This window comes from Rhincodon typus, chromosome 16 (genome assembly GCF_021869965.1).
Source record: "Rhincodon typus isolate 14 chromosome 16, sRhiTyp1.1, whole genome shotgun sequence".
Lineage (NCBI taxonomy): Eukaryota > Metazoa > Chordata > Chondrichthyes > Orectolobiformes > Rhincodontidae > Rhincodon > Rhincodon typus.
In genome coordinates, this window is record NC_063347.1 from 138,977 (window position 1) to 156,972 (window position 17,996).

Here is a 17,996-nt window from a genome sequence, read left to right on the forward strand (position 1 = left end):
CAGCCCTCTGGACTCAATATCGAGTTCAATAATTTTATAGCCTAAACTCTCCCATGTCACAGCCCCCCAGGCCTTGTCACCACATAGCCTGCCATTACACACCCCCTGTTGTTAGTCACTAACAGTCCCCATTAACAACTATTAACCCTCCCAGCCAGATCATTATCTACTCCTTTGTCCAACTGCTCTTCTCTGTCTTCGGGCTCTGTCCTTTATCCGATCGTTTACTCTGTACACCCTTCCCCCATCCTATCTTCTGCATATAAACCAACATTTTCCCAGCTACCATCAGTTCTGACGAAGGGTCACTGGACCCGAAATGTTAGCTTTAATTTTTCTTCACAGATGCTGCCAGACCTGCTGAGCTTTTCCAGTAACTTCTGTTTTTGATTTTCTGAGAAACTGTGAACACTTTTGAACATTCTTTTTCAAGATGGCAGCAGTGGCAGCATCTGGGTTCCTGTGCCAGGGCTTGCCCTCTTCTTCTGCTATCTCTTTTCCTTTGATTTGTTCGGAAGTCACACGACACCAGGCCACAGTCCAACAGGCTTATTTGAAATCACAACCTTTTGGAGCGCTGCTCCCCTCCACTTCACCTGACAAAGGAGCAGTGCTCCAAAAGCTTGTGATTTAAAATAAACCTGTTGGACTATAATCTGGTGTCGTGTGATTTCTGACCTTCTCCACCTCAGACCAACACTGGCACCTCCATGTCGTTGCTACCATCGACAAAACAAACTGTCAGCTCAAAGTGGAGAGGATCTCCAAGAAGATCACACATAATGACACAGACATCAAGCTTCTGCAGAGATGCCAGAAAGCAGAGAAGATCCTGAAAGGGTTACAGATTACAAACCCACTCAAGTCGACCTACAGCACAGACTATGCTGAGGGACTCTGCCCTCGCACCTGTCTCACCTTCCTCAATCATCTCATACACCAGTGCTACAGCAGATGCCATAACCTTGAAATTGAGATAGAGTCCATATTCTCAGCTTGTGCTCAGGATACAGTGGACCAGCTACGAGGCAGTGCCAAGCAGACAAGGCAACAGAACTATGCCACCTACATACACACCAAGAACAGGAAACTGGAGAAACTTGGCATCACCACCAGCAGTAACCAAACCTCCCCTGTTTTCACGGTTGAAACCAGTACCACCACAAGACTTCACCTGACGAATGAGCAGTGCCATGAAAGCTTGTGTTTTCAAATAAACCTGTTGGACTATAACCTACTGTCATGTAATTTCTGACCTTGTTCACCCCAGTCCAGCACCGGCACCTCCACATCATGACCTTTTATTTGCTGTTTTCTCCTCTTCTTTTCTCAGTTTGTTTTTAGTTTTTTACATTCTAAAGAGAGCTCTTTTGGTAGGAAGGTGGCTTCAATAGAGCCTGGAGCGGTGGTGGCTACAGAGACAGCCTGCCTGTAATTCAGAGAAACTGCTCTGGAACGCACAGCACTTTGGAGCTTTCCTGCCTCTCGTCTTCTGACTGATGGTCACCCGTTCCCCTTTCTGACTGCACTTCTTTAAATACAGGGTGACCATATCTAAAAATGTGCTCTCCACATAACACACAGCCTCAAGGATGCACTGCTGACGCTCAAGCTCCGAAAGCTGGCCCTCAGGCTGATAAAACTGGTGGCACCTCCCACAGATGTGGCAATTCAGTGTGCCTGGAGCGATAAAGATTTCCCACATATTACAATCATGCACCACTTGGGACTGAGCTCCCCTACCTTACCTTGTCTTAGTCTTAAACTTACTACCCTAACATTGACTTTACTCTCCTTCCCTCTCCCTACTTTGGTTTACGTAGATTATTTTGTTGTAATGTTTTGACTTTCACGTGTCTCTAGTGCATAATAATAGCCTTTCCTAATTTATGGCAATTTACATGTAGTCCCTAACAGCGGTTTCTTACCAGCCAATGAAGTTATAGATTGTGTTGTCACACTCTTTTTCAACTGACTACAAGACACTTTTCCCTGTCTGCTATCAGGTGTTTGTCTTTTGGCACAGTCTGGGTCTGAGTCAGTTATTCAGTAGGTCTCTCAGTGGAAAGAGTTTCAGACAGTTCTTGGGGATCAACAGTGAGTGCACAGGCTAATGCCTGCACTTGTCCAATCGTTTGCCAACATTTTCTAGGTTTGGACATGAAAAGTTAGGCTGTGGAAACAGTCGGTGTGTAAGGAGACAATTTCCAAGTCGGGTCTATATTAGTACGGTACCTTCAGTTCTGTTGTTTCTCTTTTAAACAGCGGGATCTGCTCACGACCATTGGAGAGACAGCAGCCCTGGGAGCAGCCGGAATCATTTTCTGGGGTGATGCAGATTACAGTAACAGTGAGGTGAGGATTAACCCTTCGTCGTCCCTGTGCTGGGCTGCTCAGTATCTTTATAACTTCTGCTTCATGACCATCTTCTCCTTTATAGCACCAAGTGACCCCTCTGCCCTGCACCCCTGGGTGGCCCTGACTGGTCACTGGACCCTCGTGATGCCCAACAAGGACAGAGCAGCCGAATGACCCCTGGCCAGGGGGAGGTGTCACAGGGCTAGTGAAAGCAGCCAGCTTCCCACCTGGTGTTCATTGTCCCTGGGGCAATCATTGTACAGAAACCTGCAGGACAGGGCAGTGTCTCCATTGAGTCTGATCATGTTTCCTGGGACAGTGGGGATGGGGGGTTGGTTGGGGGGAGGAGAGTGTTGTGGGAGAGCAGAGACTAAAACAGCCCTTCCTCCCCCAACCTCTCCTCCTCCTCCTCCCGTTCCCCTGTTTTCTATTTCAAATTTTCTGACTTGCCTCAAAGCAGGATATACCTTGGAGTTGATGATGGTTGGGCTCTGGAAGAGGTCTGACTCTTGTTCCCCTTTTGTTCTATAGAATCGCTGTAAGGTATTGAGGAGATACCTGGAAGGGGATTTCGGTCGCTACATACTGAATGTGACAATGGCAGCACAGTACTGCAGCCAAGCGTTGTGCCAGAGCCAGGGTCGGTGTGAACGGAGGGACAGTCAATCTGATACTTACCTTCACCTCAATGCAAACAGCTTCCAGATCCTGGAGCAGAATGTGACTGAAGGACCCAAGCTGCTGCTGACTGGATCCTTGAGACCTGACGATGTCAGGCAGTTTAAGGAGAACTTCCAGTGTCGTTGTTATCGGGGTTGGACAGGTCAAAGCTGCAGCACTGAGACCAGCAATAGCCAGCTCCCTCTGCCTTCTACTCTGAGCCTCATCATAACAGTGCTGCTCTCTGTGACAGTTTAATAATGAAACACTTCCTCTCTTCAAGCCAGGATTGATGTTTCTGAGACAGGAATTTGTTAACAAAGTATTTTTGCCGTTCATATGATCTAAAGCTCCTGAACCTTTCTAAATGGGAGCATTATTTTTTAAGATATTGAATTGTATAAAGAGACATTGTTTGTTTGTTTGCTGGTGAACAATTTCTGGGATTTTTCCTGATATTTATTGGAAAAGCAGCAGTGGTGGGTGTGGAGTGTGGGAAAGTGTCGGGGGCGGAGGGAGCGAGGGGGCAGTGTCGGGGGTTGGGGGGGGGGAAGAGGGCAGTGTTGGGCAATGTGGGAGGGGGAGAGGGCAGTGGTATTTCTGGGCTGGACTGAGCTGTGTTTTGTAAAAGTTCTTGTTTCTGAATGTGTCAGATTCGTTGCTGCTTCTCACTGAGGGTAAAATACAAAACCAAAGACAATTTTTCTTTTAGTTAATTGAGACACAGTTGTCTAGAAACCAGGTGTGTGAGTGTTAATAATAACTACCTTGTTGTCAGTAAAACACTGTGGACCAGTACCAAAGCTTTAAAAGTGTATTTTTTGAAAAGACGAGTTTTAGTGCAGTGAGTTTAAAGAGGCTGCAGATCCCATGGGAATATCGTCCTATCAGCCCTGGTTCCTGCTGTGCCTGGAGCTCGGTCTCTGAGTCAGAAGGGTACAGTTAGGCTGAGGGGAGGGGCTGAGGGAGTGTAAGGTGCAGGTGGAGGGAGGATTCAGGGCTGAGTGAGGGGTGACAGGCTAAAGGAGAAGTAAGGGAGGGGTGAGCACTGAGGCAGGAGTGGGAAGGCGAGGGAGGGGTGACAGAGTGAGGTATCAATTTTGATGGAATTCCAGGGAATTTCATCACATCTGCTACACATTGTTTCTGTCAGTGGTCACGTGACACATCGATCCTTTCAGCAAATGAGTGGTATTAGCATGTAGGGGGGCTTTATCCATGAAAAGAGTGAGGGGGTGGGTGGGAGGGAGTGAGTGATGGAGAGGGGCGAAGTATGACAGAGGGAGAGTGTGTGACAGACGGTGGGGTGGTAGTAACAGAGGAGGCAATGTGTGGGCTGGGACAGAGGCCGTGCTGAATCAGACGAAGGAGTGAGGCTGAGGTGTGGGGTGAGGGAGGTCAGAAGGGTTCAAGGATGAAGAGGTTTGGTTAAAAGGTTAGTTAACTAACCAGGAGTAACAACCCCTGGGAGCAAACGAGGTTGAGGAGAGCTTTTTACACAGCATGAGGTAAAGACCAGGAACATCCTATTCAAGGAGGTGTTGGAAATCAAGATGCTAACAGATTTCAAAAGGATATTGGACATTCGAGGGACAGACACCTGCGGAGATATGAGGAGTGAGGACATTACTCTGTCTGAGTGGCATGGACTCGGCTGGAGGAATGGCCTCCCGTAGCATAAGTGACTATTTTACCGTTCATGGGCCAGTATTTATTGCCCATTCCTAATTGCCCAGAGGGCAGTTAAGAGTCGATCACATTGTGCCTTTGGGTCTGGAGTCACATGTAGGCCAGACTGGGTACACTCTGCAAAGGCATCTGAAGGAGGGTCACCGGACCCGAAACATTAACTCTGATTTCTCTTCACAGATGCTGCCAGACCTGCGGAGCTCCAGCAACTTCTGTTTCAATATGAAATAAATGAATTTTTACAACCATGGACATTGGTCTTGTCGTCATAATCACTGCAAGTAGCCAGATTTTATTAATTGAATGTAAATTCAGACAGTGGCTGTTAGATTTGAATCTGTGTCCCCAGCACTTTAGCCTCAATTCCTAGATTACTAGCCCAGTGAAATTGCCACTGTGCCAACATCCTTCCAAAGTTGAACATTTACAATCTCTCCACTCTGTGAATCTCTTAAGGAGTTCTTTTCCCCCAGGGAACTGTGGATGTTCACTTCCTGAAGTGATGGAGGCACAATTGGATATTTGGAATGAAGGGATCTGGAGATCGAACCACAAGGTGGAGCTGATGTGGAATTTTGACCATGTTTTTACTGAGAAGCACAACCCCACTCCCATTCCTAATTGGGGGGTGTTTTGAACCAGACATGGTTCTGTAAATGGGGTTTGCCCAGAATTAATTGGAGTTTTAAACCAGATGCATTCCACACACAAACTGCTCTGTGTAAACAAAAAAGTTGGCCCTCATGTCCTTTTTAAATTTTTCTCTCCTCACCTTAAAAATATGCCCTCTAGTTTTGAACTCCCCCACCCTAGGGAAAAAACGCTTGTCATTCACCTTATCAATGCCCCTAATGATTTATAAATCTCAATAAATTCACCCCCTCAACTTCCTACACCCCGAGTCTTTTCAGTCTATTTTTATACCTCAAACTCTCCATTCCTGGTGACATCCTGGTAAATCTTTCCTGAACCCTCTCCAGATTAAGAATATTCTTCCTATAATAGGATGACCAAAACTGCACACAATATGCCAGAAGAGGCTTCACCAACATTCTGCACAACCTCAATATGACATCCCAACTCCTACACTCAAAGTTCTGGGTGTTTTAGCATTTCATTTTATTCCAGTTCCACATTACTTGGGTGACTCCTTATGTCCTCAGACAATACATACAGCTTTGCAATGTTCCCCACATCGTAAGGATATAGATATATATCTATGAAAAATCTAGGTAGGATGACAGTATCCCAAGCTTGGGTATTTATATGGGCAAGGTAGACCAGGAATCTTTCAGTCTAGATTACTCACAACGCACATAACAAGAAAGATTTGATTTTTATAAAACTGGAACTTCAGTAAATACCAAAGTGCTTTTGAGTCAATCCTCTTTTTTTAAGCATGAAAAGATTGTGTGTTAAAGACTGGAGTGGGAAACTATTACCTCTGCTTTATAGAATGTTACCATTGTAATGTGAGATATGCACAGCCAACTTGCACACATTATCTCCCATCATGTGAAAATGAGCAAATTCTTGACAAATACATGAATAGGATGGGAATAGAGGGATACGGTCCCTGGAAGGGTAGAGGGTTTTAGTTGTGACGGGCAGCATGTCGGTCCAGGCTTGGAGGACCGATGGGCCTGTTCCTGTGCTGTAATTTTTTTTGTTCTTTGTTCTTTTTGTTATGAAATGCTGTTGGTTTCGGGGGCATGTTTGCAAAGTCTCCTTGCTCATCCAGTAATAGCATCTTGCTGTTTTTTTTCTCAAACAAAACACAGGAGTTGCTGGAGAAACTCAGCAGGTCTGGCAGCATCTATGGAGAGAAAATAAATGGTAACGTTTCAAGGATTCTGGGTAATCCAATATGGAGGACAGGAAAAGCTTGTAGTGGTGAGAGCTGTTCCTTTTTTTTTGAAGTATTTTCAGTTGTGGAGCTGATTTTCCTTGAATTCTAGGAGCAGTAATTATTGTTTTATAAGCTGTTGCATTGTTTTGGAACTTTGGGGAAAAAAGATAAAAACAACAGCACTTTAAAAAGGAGGAAGAGAGAAAAATGCAGTAACCACATGAGAAGTGAAGCAAACTGAGAAATAAATCTGCATTGCTGTATGACCCAGAATAAATCTGCACAGCTGACTGTATCTGCTGTTTGAGTTCAAGTATTTCTGGACATTGGAGTTCATGTAAGAAAAAATAAACAAACAGTGAAATTCATAGCTGACCTTGAAGAAACCGGTGTGAGAAGGCCCACAGCAGGATAGCAGCTAAGTGGCTAGTTTTAAAGTGTAACCATACTGTTTTTCTTTTGTAAATCTACAATAATGAGTAGAATGAGTTCTTTTTTGTTTATATGTTTTTTTTGTTGAGGTCTGTCTCTTGATTAAACTTAAAAAATATAAAACATAGGTACAAAGTTAGTCTGGACCGGTGTTTTTAGAGCAATAAGGCTATTTTCTGGGTCTTAGATTGTTAAGGTGCAAAGATGGTCTTTAGTAGAGTGATGTGCTCTTCCTGTGGATGCGGGAGATTAGGGAGAGTTTCCATGTTACTGATGATTATGTCTCCAGAAGGTATGTTTGGTTGTGAATCCTATTGGATTACATGGATTGGTTGGAGTGGCAGTTAGAGGCAATGAGGAATTTACAGGAGCTAGGGGGTGTGATGGATGGCAGTTGCAGGGAGGGAGATAAACCAAAGATGCAGTCAGGTAGATGGGTGATCTCCAGGAAAGGTAGGAGAAGGAGGCAGGGAGTGCAGGAGTTTCATGTGGCTATCCCCATCTCAAACAAGTATGCTGTTTTGGAAAACGTAGGCGGTGATAGATTCCCAGGGAAATGTAGCCTCGACAGCCAGGTTTCTGATATCGAGACTGGCTATAATGTATTGAGGGGTATGTCAGGTTCCAAACGATCAATTGTGATAGGGGACTGTCTAGTCAGAGGCACAGACAAATGTTTCTGCGGCTGACAGCAAGACATCAGAATGGTGTGCTGCCTCCCTGGTGCCAGGATCAAGGATATCTCGGAGAGAGTGCAGAATATTCTCAAAGGCGAAAGGGACCAGCAGGAGGTCATTGTACACATTGGAACTGACGACGTAGGAAAAAGAAAATGATGAAATTCTGAGGAGAGAATATAGGAAGTTAGGCAGGAATTTAAAAGGAGGTCCTCGAGGGTGGTTGTATCTGGATTACTCCTGATGCTACAAGCTAGTGAGGGTAGGAATAGGAAGATAATGTAGACAAATGTGTGGCTGAGGAACTGGTGCAGAGAAAGGATTCACATTTTTAGAACATTGACATCTTTTCTGGGGTAGAAGTGACCTGTATAAGGATGATTGCACCTGAATTGGAAGGGGACAAATATACTGGCAGGGAGATTTGCTAGAGCTGCTCAGGAGGACTTAAACTAATAATCTGGGGGAGGCAGCAGGTTGTGGTGGTGGGACCCAGGGAGATAGTAAGGAAGAGGTCCGTCTGATATTGGTGCAGTTGGGAAAAGGAGCAAGTCAAAGTCAGGGCAGGCAGGAACAAAGCAAAGAACGAGACTGGACTGATACATTAAACTGCATTTATTTCAATGCAAGAGGCCTAACGGGTAAGGCAGATGTACACATGGCATGGTTGGGAACATGGCACTGGGATATCATAGTAATTACAGAGACATGGCACAGGGATGGACAGGACTGGCAGCTTAATGTTCCAAGGTACAGATGCTTAGGAAGGATAGAAAGGGGAGCAAGAGAGGAGGGAAAGTGGAGTTTTTGATTAGGAACAACATTATGGCAGTACTTAGGGAAGATATTCCTGGGAATACATCCAGGGAAGTTATTTGGGTGGAACTGAGAAATAAATAAAAAAAGGATGATCACCTTATTGGGATTGTACTATAGACTCCGCAACAGTCAGTGGGAAATTGAGAAACAAGTTTGTAAGGAGGTTTCAGTTAGAATAATAGGATGGTTTTGGTGGGGATTTTAACTTTCCAAACATAGACCGGGACTGCCATAGTGTTAAGGGCTTGGATGGAGAGGAATTTGTCAAGTGTGTACAAGAAAATCCTTTGATTCAGTATGTAGATGTACTTACTAGAGAAGGTGCAAAACCTGACCTACTCTTGGAAAATAAGGCAGGGCTGGTGACCATAATAATCAGTTAGTTTTAAAACAGTGATGGAAAAGGATAGACGGGATCTAAAAGTTAAAGTTCGAAATCGGAGGAAAGCCAATTTTGATGGTAATACGCAAGAACTTTCAAAAGTTGATTGGGGGCGCTTGTTCACAGGTAAAGGGATGGCTAGAAAATGGGAAGCCTTTAAAAATGATAATGACAAGAGTTCAGAAACAATATGTTCCTGTTAGGGTGAAGGGCAAGGCTGGTAGCTGTAGGGATTGCTGGATGATGAGAGAAATTGAGGTTTTTGGTCAAGAGAAAGAAGGAAGCATATGTCAGGTATAGACAGAGAGATCGAGTGAATCCCCGGACGAGTAAAAAGGCAGTAGAAGTATACTTAAGGGGGAAATCAGGAGGGCAAAAAGGGGACATGAGATATCTTTGGCAAATATGGTTAAGGAGAATCCAAAGGGATTCTACAAATACCTTAAGGACAAAAGAGTAATTAGGGAGAAAATATGGCCCCTTAAAGATCAGCAAGGCCAGCAATGTGTGGAACCGCAGGAGATGAGGGAAGATACTAAATGAGTATTTTGCATCAGTGTTTATTGTGGAGAAGGATATGGAAGGTAGAGAATGTGGGGAAATAAACAGTGACATCTTGAAAAATGTCTGGATTACAGAGGTGGTGGTGCTGGGCATCTTAAAATCCATTAAAGTGGAGAAATCCAGGGACCTGATCAGATCTACCCTAGAACTTTGTGGGAAGCAAGGGAAAAAGATTGCTGGGCCCTTGCTGAGATATTTGTATCATTGATTGCCATAGGTGAGGTGCTGGAAGGCTGGAGGTTGGCTAACGTGGTACCACTATTTAAGAAGTTGAGAAGGGAGAGCCGGGAACTATAGACTGGTGAGCCTGACATCAGTGGTGTTGGAGGCATTTCTGAGGGATAGGATTTACATGTATTTAGAAAGGCAAGGTCTGATTAGGGATAATCAACATGGCTTTGTGGGTGGGAAATCAAGTCTCACCAACTTGATTGTCACTTCTTCAAAAAATCTCAAAGAGGATTGATGACAGCAGAGCTATGGATGTGATCTATATGGACTTCAGTAAGGCATTTGACAAGGTTCTTCATGGTAAACTGTTTAGCAAAGTTAGATCACATGGAATACAGGGAGAACTAGATATTTGGATACAGAACTGGCTCAAAGAAAGAAGACAGAGGGTGGTGGAGAGTTGCTTTTCAGACTGGAGGCCTTTGACCAGCAGTGTGCCACAAGGAATGGTGTTGGATCCATTGCTTTTTGTCATTTTTATAAATGATTTGGAGGTGAACATGGAAGGTATGCTTAGTAAGTTTGCAGATGACACCAAAATTGGAGGTGTGGTGGACAGTGAAGAGGGTGACCTCAGATTACAATGGGATCTTGATCAGATGGGCCAATGGGTCGAGAAGTGGCAGATGGAGTTTAATTTAGATAAATGTAGGTTGCTACATTTTGGAAAAGCAAATCAGAGCAGGACTTATACACTTAATGGTGAGGTCCTGGGGAGTGTTGTTGAATAAAGAGACCTTGGAGTGCAGGTTCATAGTTCCTTAAAAGGGGAGTCATGGGTACACAGGAACGTGAATGTGGCCTTTGGTATGCTTGCCTTTATTGGTCAGTGCGTATAGGAGTTGTGACCGTACAGGACATTGGTTAGATCACATTTGGAATACTGCATACAATTCTGGTCTCACTACTATAGGAAAGATGTTGTGAAACTTTGAAATGGCTCAGAAAAGATTTACAAGGATGTTGCCAGGATTGGAGGGTTTGAGCAAAGGGAAAGACCGAATAGGCTGGGATTATTTTCCCTGGAGCGTCAGAGGCTGAGGGGTGACTTTATAGACGTTTATAAAATCATGAGGGACATGGATAGGGTAAATAGACAAGGTTTTATCCCCGGGGTGGGTAAGTCCAAAACTAGAGGTAATAGGTTTAAGGTGGGAGGAGAAAGACTTAAAAGGGATCTAAGGAGCAACTTTTTCACACAGAGGGTGGTGCGTGTTTGGGATGAACTGCCAGAGGAAGTGGTGGAACCTGGTACAATTACAACATTTAAAAGGCACCTGGATAAGTATATGAATAGGAAGGGTTTACAGGGATATGGGCCAAATACTGGCAAATGGGACTAGATTAATTTAGGATATCTGGTCAGCAGGGATGAGTTGGACTGAAGGGTCTGTTTCTCTGCTCTACATCTCTATGACTCTCTAAGTCCAGTGACCCTTTAGCTCTCCAGCATCTGAAGTTCATTGTTCTTTATTATTGCTGGGTTTTTTTTGTTTACCTGAGATCAGTTGGTGCTTGAATTGATATTTCATTCGGAATACAGCATTTCTGACAGTGTAGCACTCTTAATAGTATTGAGAATGCTCATGAAGATTTTGTACTAAATGCTGAAGTGGCAACCCTTAACCTCTGACTCAAAGAATGTTCCTGTTGCCCCATTGGTGATCGAAAAACAACCTGGCAATGTTGGTAATATCTTTCTCCAATGTTAAGTCAACACAATCTCAAGACATTAAATGGGCAGTGGCATCGTGGACAGGAAATTGGCTAATAGGTAAAAAGTGACTAATGTTGTATGGATATTTTTCAGACCCAAGGGTCAATATACAACAATGTTCCACAGGGGTTAGCATTAGGACAACTGTTCTAAAGAGAAGAAACCAGACTTCTCCAGCCTCCACAATCCTTTTTGACATTATCCAGTAAACCTCCCTCTACCATCTCCAAGGCTTTGACACCCTTCCTAAAGTGCAGTGCCAAAATTGTTCACAATACTCCAGGAAAGGTGCAGTCTTTTTTTTTACTCATTCATGGGATATGGGCATTGCTGGCTGACCAGCATTTATTTCCCATCCCTAGTGGCACTCAAGATCCTTGACACTCAGTGGCATTACCAACACTGAATCCCACACTATCAACATCCTGGGGGTTACCATTGGCCAGAAACTCAACTGGACTCATCACAGACACACAGTTGTTGCAAGAGCAAGTCAGAGGCTAAGAATACTGAGGTGAGTCACCTCCTGGCTCCCCAAAGCCTGTCCATCACCGAGAAGGCATGAGTCAAGTGTGTGATGGAATACTCTCCACTTGTCTGGATGGGTGCGGCTCCATCAACACTCAAGAAGCTTGATACCATCCAAGGCAAAGCAGTTCACTTGATTGGCATCACATTCACAAGCATCCACTATTCATCACTGACTCAGTAGCAGCAGTGTATGCAATCTACAAGATGCACTGTAGAAATACACCAATGATTTTTAGACAGCACCTTCCAAACACACAACCACTTCTATCCAAAAGCTAAGCCATCAGATACATGGGAACTCCACCACCTGCAAGTTCACCCCCACCCCAAGCTATTCACCATCCCGGGTTGGAGATATATTACAGTTCCTTCACTGTTGCTGGATTAAAATCCTGAGATTTCCTCCCTGAAGGCATTGAGAGTCTACTTACAGCAGGTGGAATGCAGCAGTTCAAGAAGGCAGCTCACCTTCTCAAGGCCAATTAGGGATAGGCTATAAATACTGGCCAGCCAGGAACACCCACATCCCATGGGAAAATATTAAAAAAAAAAAGTGGAGAGTTTGCCTCCTGATTCCCATTGACTTCAGTTTTGCTGGGGTGCCTGGATGCCACACTCAAATGCAATCTGTCAAGTGCAGTCACTCTCACCTAATGTCTAGATTATGTTTCAACCAAGGCTGTAAGGAGGTCAGGAGCTGAGTGGCCCTGGCAGAAACCAAACTGGGCATCATTGAAAAGGTTATAGCTGAGCAGGTGCTGCTTGGTGGCACTGTTGGTGACACCTTCAATTGTTTTACTAATGCTCGAGTGTCGACTAATTGAATGGTACTTGGTCAGGTTGGATTTGCCGTAGTCTGTGTGTACAGGACATACCTTGGCAATTTTCCATATTCTCCACTCTCATTTCTTTCAAAATCCTTGTATGTATCTCACCTGTCCCAGTGCCTTGTCAACTCTAAGGACCAACAGTCTATCCAACACATCTTCCTTATTAATGTTGAACTCTTCTTGTAAAACAGTTTCTTCCTCTGTCATCATGGTCTAGGTAGATTTTCTTTCCTTGATAAAGATAGGTGCAAAGTATTCATTTCTCATCTTAACTATTCCCCTGGCTTTTGCCTTTGTGCTCCCTAATCAGCCCTACTCCTCCATTTACTATTCATTCCCTATAGAAGCCTTTGGGATACCCCTTTAATGAGGCTGCCTGTATTTTCTCATAATTTTTTGCTTCTCTCATTTGATTTTTCACCAACTCTCTCAACCTTCAGAATTCATTTTGATTCTCAATTTTATTTTCTACCTGACACAACTCACATGCTTTCTCCTTTATCACCCTGTGAACTCTGGATTTAGTTGTCCTACCTTTCCCATTTTAGCGATTTGTTTTACTATTCGTTCACAAGATGAAGGTATCACTGGCCAGGCATCATTTATTGCCCAGAAGCAATTCTGAAGAAGGGTCACCAGACCCAAAATGTCAACTCTGTTTTTTTTCCTTCACACATGCTACCAGCAACTTTGTTTTAGTTTCTGATTTACAGCATCCGCAGTTCTTTCGGTTTTATTGCCCAGAGGGCAGTTAAACTTCAACCACATTGCTTGATGTACCTATACCTTGTTTTACCTTTCCATCTGAGGGATTATACCCTTAGAATATAAGTATTTACGAATTATTTCTCAAATCTATATCTTCCTGAGATCTCCTTCAGACTTCAAAATTCTACTCCCCATACCCAAATCCAGGACATTTATCTGAGCAAACATCCCAATAATGGTTTCCAGGGAACCCCACAGCACATTTCTCACCATTCAGAAAAACATGTTTTCCCCTCTGGTGTGTGTCCATCAGCCAATTGCATATGCCAGTTACCTTTAATAATATTTCCAATTCCATGTAAGTCTGACTCTACTCATTTCAAGGACATGTATAAAAAGGGGGATGTGTAATATATGCTGGCCTTGCAAGCAATCATCTCATCCCCAGAAGAAATAAAGAAGCAAAACCAGGGATTAATGAAGTGTCAACTACTTGTCAAAATGATTGAGCTATTTGATGGAGTAATGGAAAAGGTAGACTTGGTTCAGATGTACATATGGACTTGCAACAACAGCTGAATGACTGACAGAAAATACTTCCCCCTCCTTTAACTTCTAACTACTAAGCATTGGTCTGCAATCAGACTACATAATGGTCCACTCTTCATGGACTGGGGTATCTCAATGTATGATTATTCATTGTTCCTTGCACTCTATAGCTTCACAGCAATAATTTGCCAGAAAATAATGAATTTACAGTATTGGTTTTGCAACATCAACAGAGCCTTTGGGAACTGGGAACAGCAGAATCAACATTCTGACTTCGTACCCAGTGATATTTAAGGATTGAAAAATAATCAGGAGAAATAGAGAATCATCATAGAATCCCCACAGTGCAGAAAGTGGCCATTCAGTCCATTGAGTCTGCACCAACCCTCCAAACAAGGGTGAATTAGAAACAAAGCAAGTACATAAGGGAAGTAAAGAGAAAATTAAATTAAGGTAAAAGGACAAAATTGTTTAAAGTAAAAACCATTGACATCTTTTTAAAATTTCATTCATATAAAATTGAGCAACCTGAATTGGTTTGCCTTTGGATCAGAAACTTTCTGCCTCCTTAATCAACAATTTCATCCTGAACTGGGCATAATCAGCAGTCATAATTTCCTGAGTATTAATGTGCAAATTCCTAAAATGGCATGTCAGAGACAAGATCCCAATTGTACAAAATTAGCACATTCACACATTAATGTATCATTGACATGCTATTATTTTCCAGAAAGATCCAAACTTTATATAACAATTATCATTACCTATTTGCAAAGAAGAAATGATTTTAAAATGAGTGACAGCTTTTATTTAAAGACAAAATACTGCAGATGCTGGAAATCTGAAACAAACACAGAATGATGGAGAAACTCAGCAGGTCTAGCAACATGTGGGGAGACGGAGACAGAAACAGGGTCAACATTTCAAGCCCAATATGACTCTTCTTCACAGCAGCTTGTTCTGATGAAGATTCACTGGACTTGTAATGTCTTTTTTTTGTTTCGCTCTGCACAGATGCTGCCAGATTAGCTGAATTTCCCCAACATTCTGTCGTTGTATCAGCTTTTTATTTGAAACAACAGTCATGACTTGAGATTCAAAAGCCAATTTTCCTCTCAATAACACAAAGCCTCTGAAATAAGAACACAGTATGTTTAGAATTTCATTTTTATTTTTAATTGATTAATCTTAATACTGCAAAGACAACTTCTCAAAAAAGATATGTTCAGGTGGGGAGGGGGCTCCAGAAGAAAATGAAGTCATTGTTGTGATAGTAATCATTTCTTGGCTAAGAGATGGATACTTCAAGCGGAAAGTCAAGAACCTTTCTTCAGGCCTGCAGGTCCCAGTAAGACTTGTTGGACATCATGAACATGGATACTTGAAATCCAACAGACATACAACAGAGCTGTATCAAAGTCAACATGCAAAATAAGATTGTTTTGGTGCAAATAGAATTTAAATTCCCTGACAGAAGTCAGCTGATCACCAAACCAGAACTACTCTTTTCCAAAAGGTATTAAACACAGTAAACAACATTTGAAAAATATATCAATTGTGGGTCAGAAATTATATTGACCACACCAATTTAGATCACTTTATATTAAGTGATAATTACTCAGGCCACACAATTTGCATTTCTAAACAGCAATCATTTTTCACTTCTTTGGGAAAGGCTGACTGTGATTTCGCACCCCAATAAATACAGCAAAGTGATGGATACAACATTCAGAATCTGACACCCATTCCTGCTTACTTGAATCATCAGGATGGGTTGTGCAAGCAATGCAGCAGAGGCAGTATTCCATTGATGGTGCATTTCTTTTTTAAATGATTTACCCCCTTGATCCATACAGGGCACACCACTGTGCACGAATCATTTAAATACAAAACACATACAAGAGTGTTGTACCTTCCTAAAACAGAGGGCAATATTTCTCAATAGCAACATTCATAGCATAGTGATGCATGACCCTTACTAAAACACTTGCCTCACATCATAATGTTTCAAAGTTCTTCCCTTTACATGGTGTGGACACATGCTAAAACTCTGCAGCAGCCACAAAATTATGAAATTACACAAGTGCACAGATTGATATTACAAAAAAAAAACGTTCATTTTTAAAAAAAATGTCATCTTCTCAGGGCTGCAGTTCATAGGTTTATCACAGCATGATATACTCTTTTATGGGAGGCATGCCCCGCTTAAAATAAAAAACAGTAAATACAAGATAAAAAGCAATATTCAAAATGCACAACCCAGAGTCTGAAACGATTCAGTGTAGGCCTTCCATTGGGACTATTCCACTGAAGAGTGCCCCTCCAGAGGCTGTCTGAATTGATGTGTTTCAGATCAGAAATGACATACATGAACAAAGGAAACAGGCTTTAGGGCCAGAATGGCCTATATCTGTGCTCCAAAACTGCACTACTTTGGATCAGTAACAGTTTATGTATGAATTTGTTTTTCAGTCTAAGTAAAACACAAAAACTCCTCTGTAATCAGTCAAGTCTAATAATTAAAATTCCACTGGTGAAACAAAACAGCTAGTTTATTTTTTCTTTACATGTAGAATGAGATCTTGGTATAAAACACTGAAATTGACCAGAAATTCTTTTTACACGTTTCCCACTAAAGAAACATGTCTCTATAGAAAATCTTTAATAGCTCAAGAAAGGTAACAAAACAGTAAAGTCACAAAGGCCAACAGCTAAGGCAGCAGCCATAAAACGCAGCAGCAAAGCCCATGGTTCAACAAGTCTCAGGAAAACCAATATGAATGTTTCAGATTACGTTAGGAGTTTTTTAAAAATATTTTAATCAGACAGGCTGTTGCTCTTCTGGTGTGATTTATTCAACTTTAGGGCATTTTCACAAACAATGCATTTCAAGATGAATATTAAGGTAATGCAGGCACCTCTTAAAATATGGTTTAAAATGACTAAACTTTCAAAAAATATTGATCAGGGCAAGTCAATAGTGCTGCCTAAAGTAGACAGATAATGCTGAGATAGTAGGAACTGCAGATGCTGGAGAATCTGAGATAACAAGGTGTAGAGCTGGATGAACACAGCAGGCCAAGCAGCATCAGAGGAGCAGGAAGGCTGACGTTTTGGGCCTAGACCCTTCTTCAGAAATGATTTCTGAAAAAGGGTCTAGGCCCGAAACGTCAGCTTTCCTAGACAGATAATTCTCTTCAGTTTGGGAAAGCATTTAAGTTTAGAAAGAAGAGCGAGGCTAAAGAAAACTCTGTTTATTGAGCACTGTGGGTTTCATAAAAGCATTTGGCAAGTTCTCATAAAGGCAAAGGTGAAGTTGCAGTAGTCTTACCAGACCATACGGTTGCTCTTTCATGAGGGGGAGACAGATGACTGGTTGTGGTTTAACCTGAAGGTCACTACACCTCAGGCAAGGGGAGAGGTTGAGAAGGACAATCCTTCATGGCAACCTCAGCCTATGCAGGATTTGAACACATACTGCAAACTAGCCATCCAGCCAACTGAACTATCTTGTAAATGACTTTCAGCAAAAATAACTGGGCACTAAATTACGAGGAATGTGGTTACATGGACAGAGATGAGATCGAGGAGTGATTATTTGAGTTCTATAGGGAACAATGTTAATATTGCTCCAATTACTAATATTGCTACACTTGCTGACCTGGTCCTGGCACGTGAGGAAAGAAACTGACATTTACTGATACAAAACTGGGTGAAAACAAGTCAAGCATTTTGGCAAAAAAGCAAAGTATAAGCACAAAAGTGAAGGGGACAACTTTGAAAGATGGTCAACTTTGAAAAATAATGAATAAATGTATTTTGGTAAATAAGAACAGGAAAAAGAAATACAAACTAATTGGTAGTGAAGCAGAACAGAGGGACCCTAGTATTCAGGAGACAACAAGGTGCAGAGCTGGATGAACACAGCAGGCCAAGCAGCATCATAGGTGCAGAAAGGCTGACGTTTCGGGCCTAGACCCTTCTGATGAAGGGTCTAGGC

The 17,996-nt window shown here is 42.5% G+C and overlaps 1 protein-coding gene across 1 annotated transcript in view; it reads left to right on the plus strand.

The window, feature by feature from the left end:
• The window catches only part of hyal2a (hyaluronidase 2a), an 18,046-nt gene extending 11,028 nt beyond the window's left edge, over positions 1-7,018 (plus strand). The window contains exons 3-4 of the mRNA XM_048606286.1: positions 2,266-2,355; positions 2,890-7,018. Coding sequence (XP_048462243.1) covers positions 2,266-2,355; positions 2,890-3,276 — 477 coding nt within the window. The 3' untranslated portion in view covers positions 3,277-7,018. The remainder of the gene's footprint in view (positions 1-2,265; positions 2,356-2,889) is intronic.
• Positions 7,019-17,996: the final 10,978 nt, after the last annotated feature.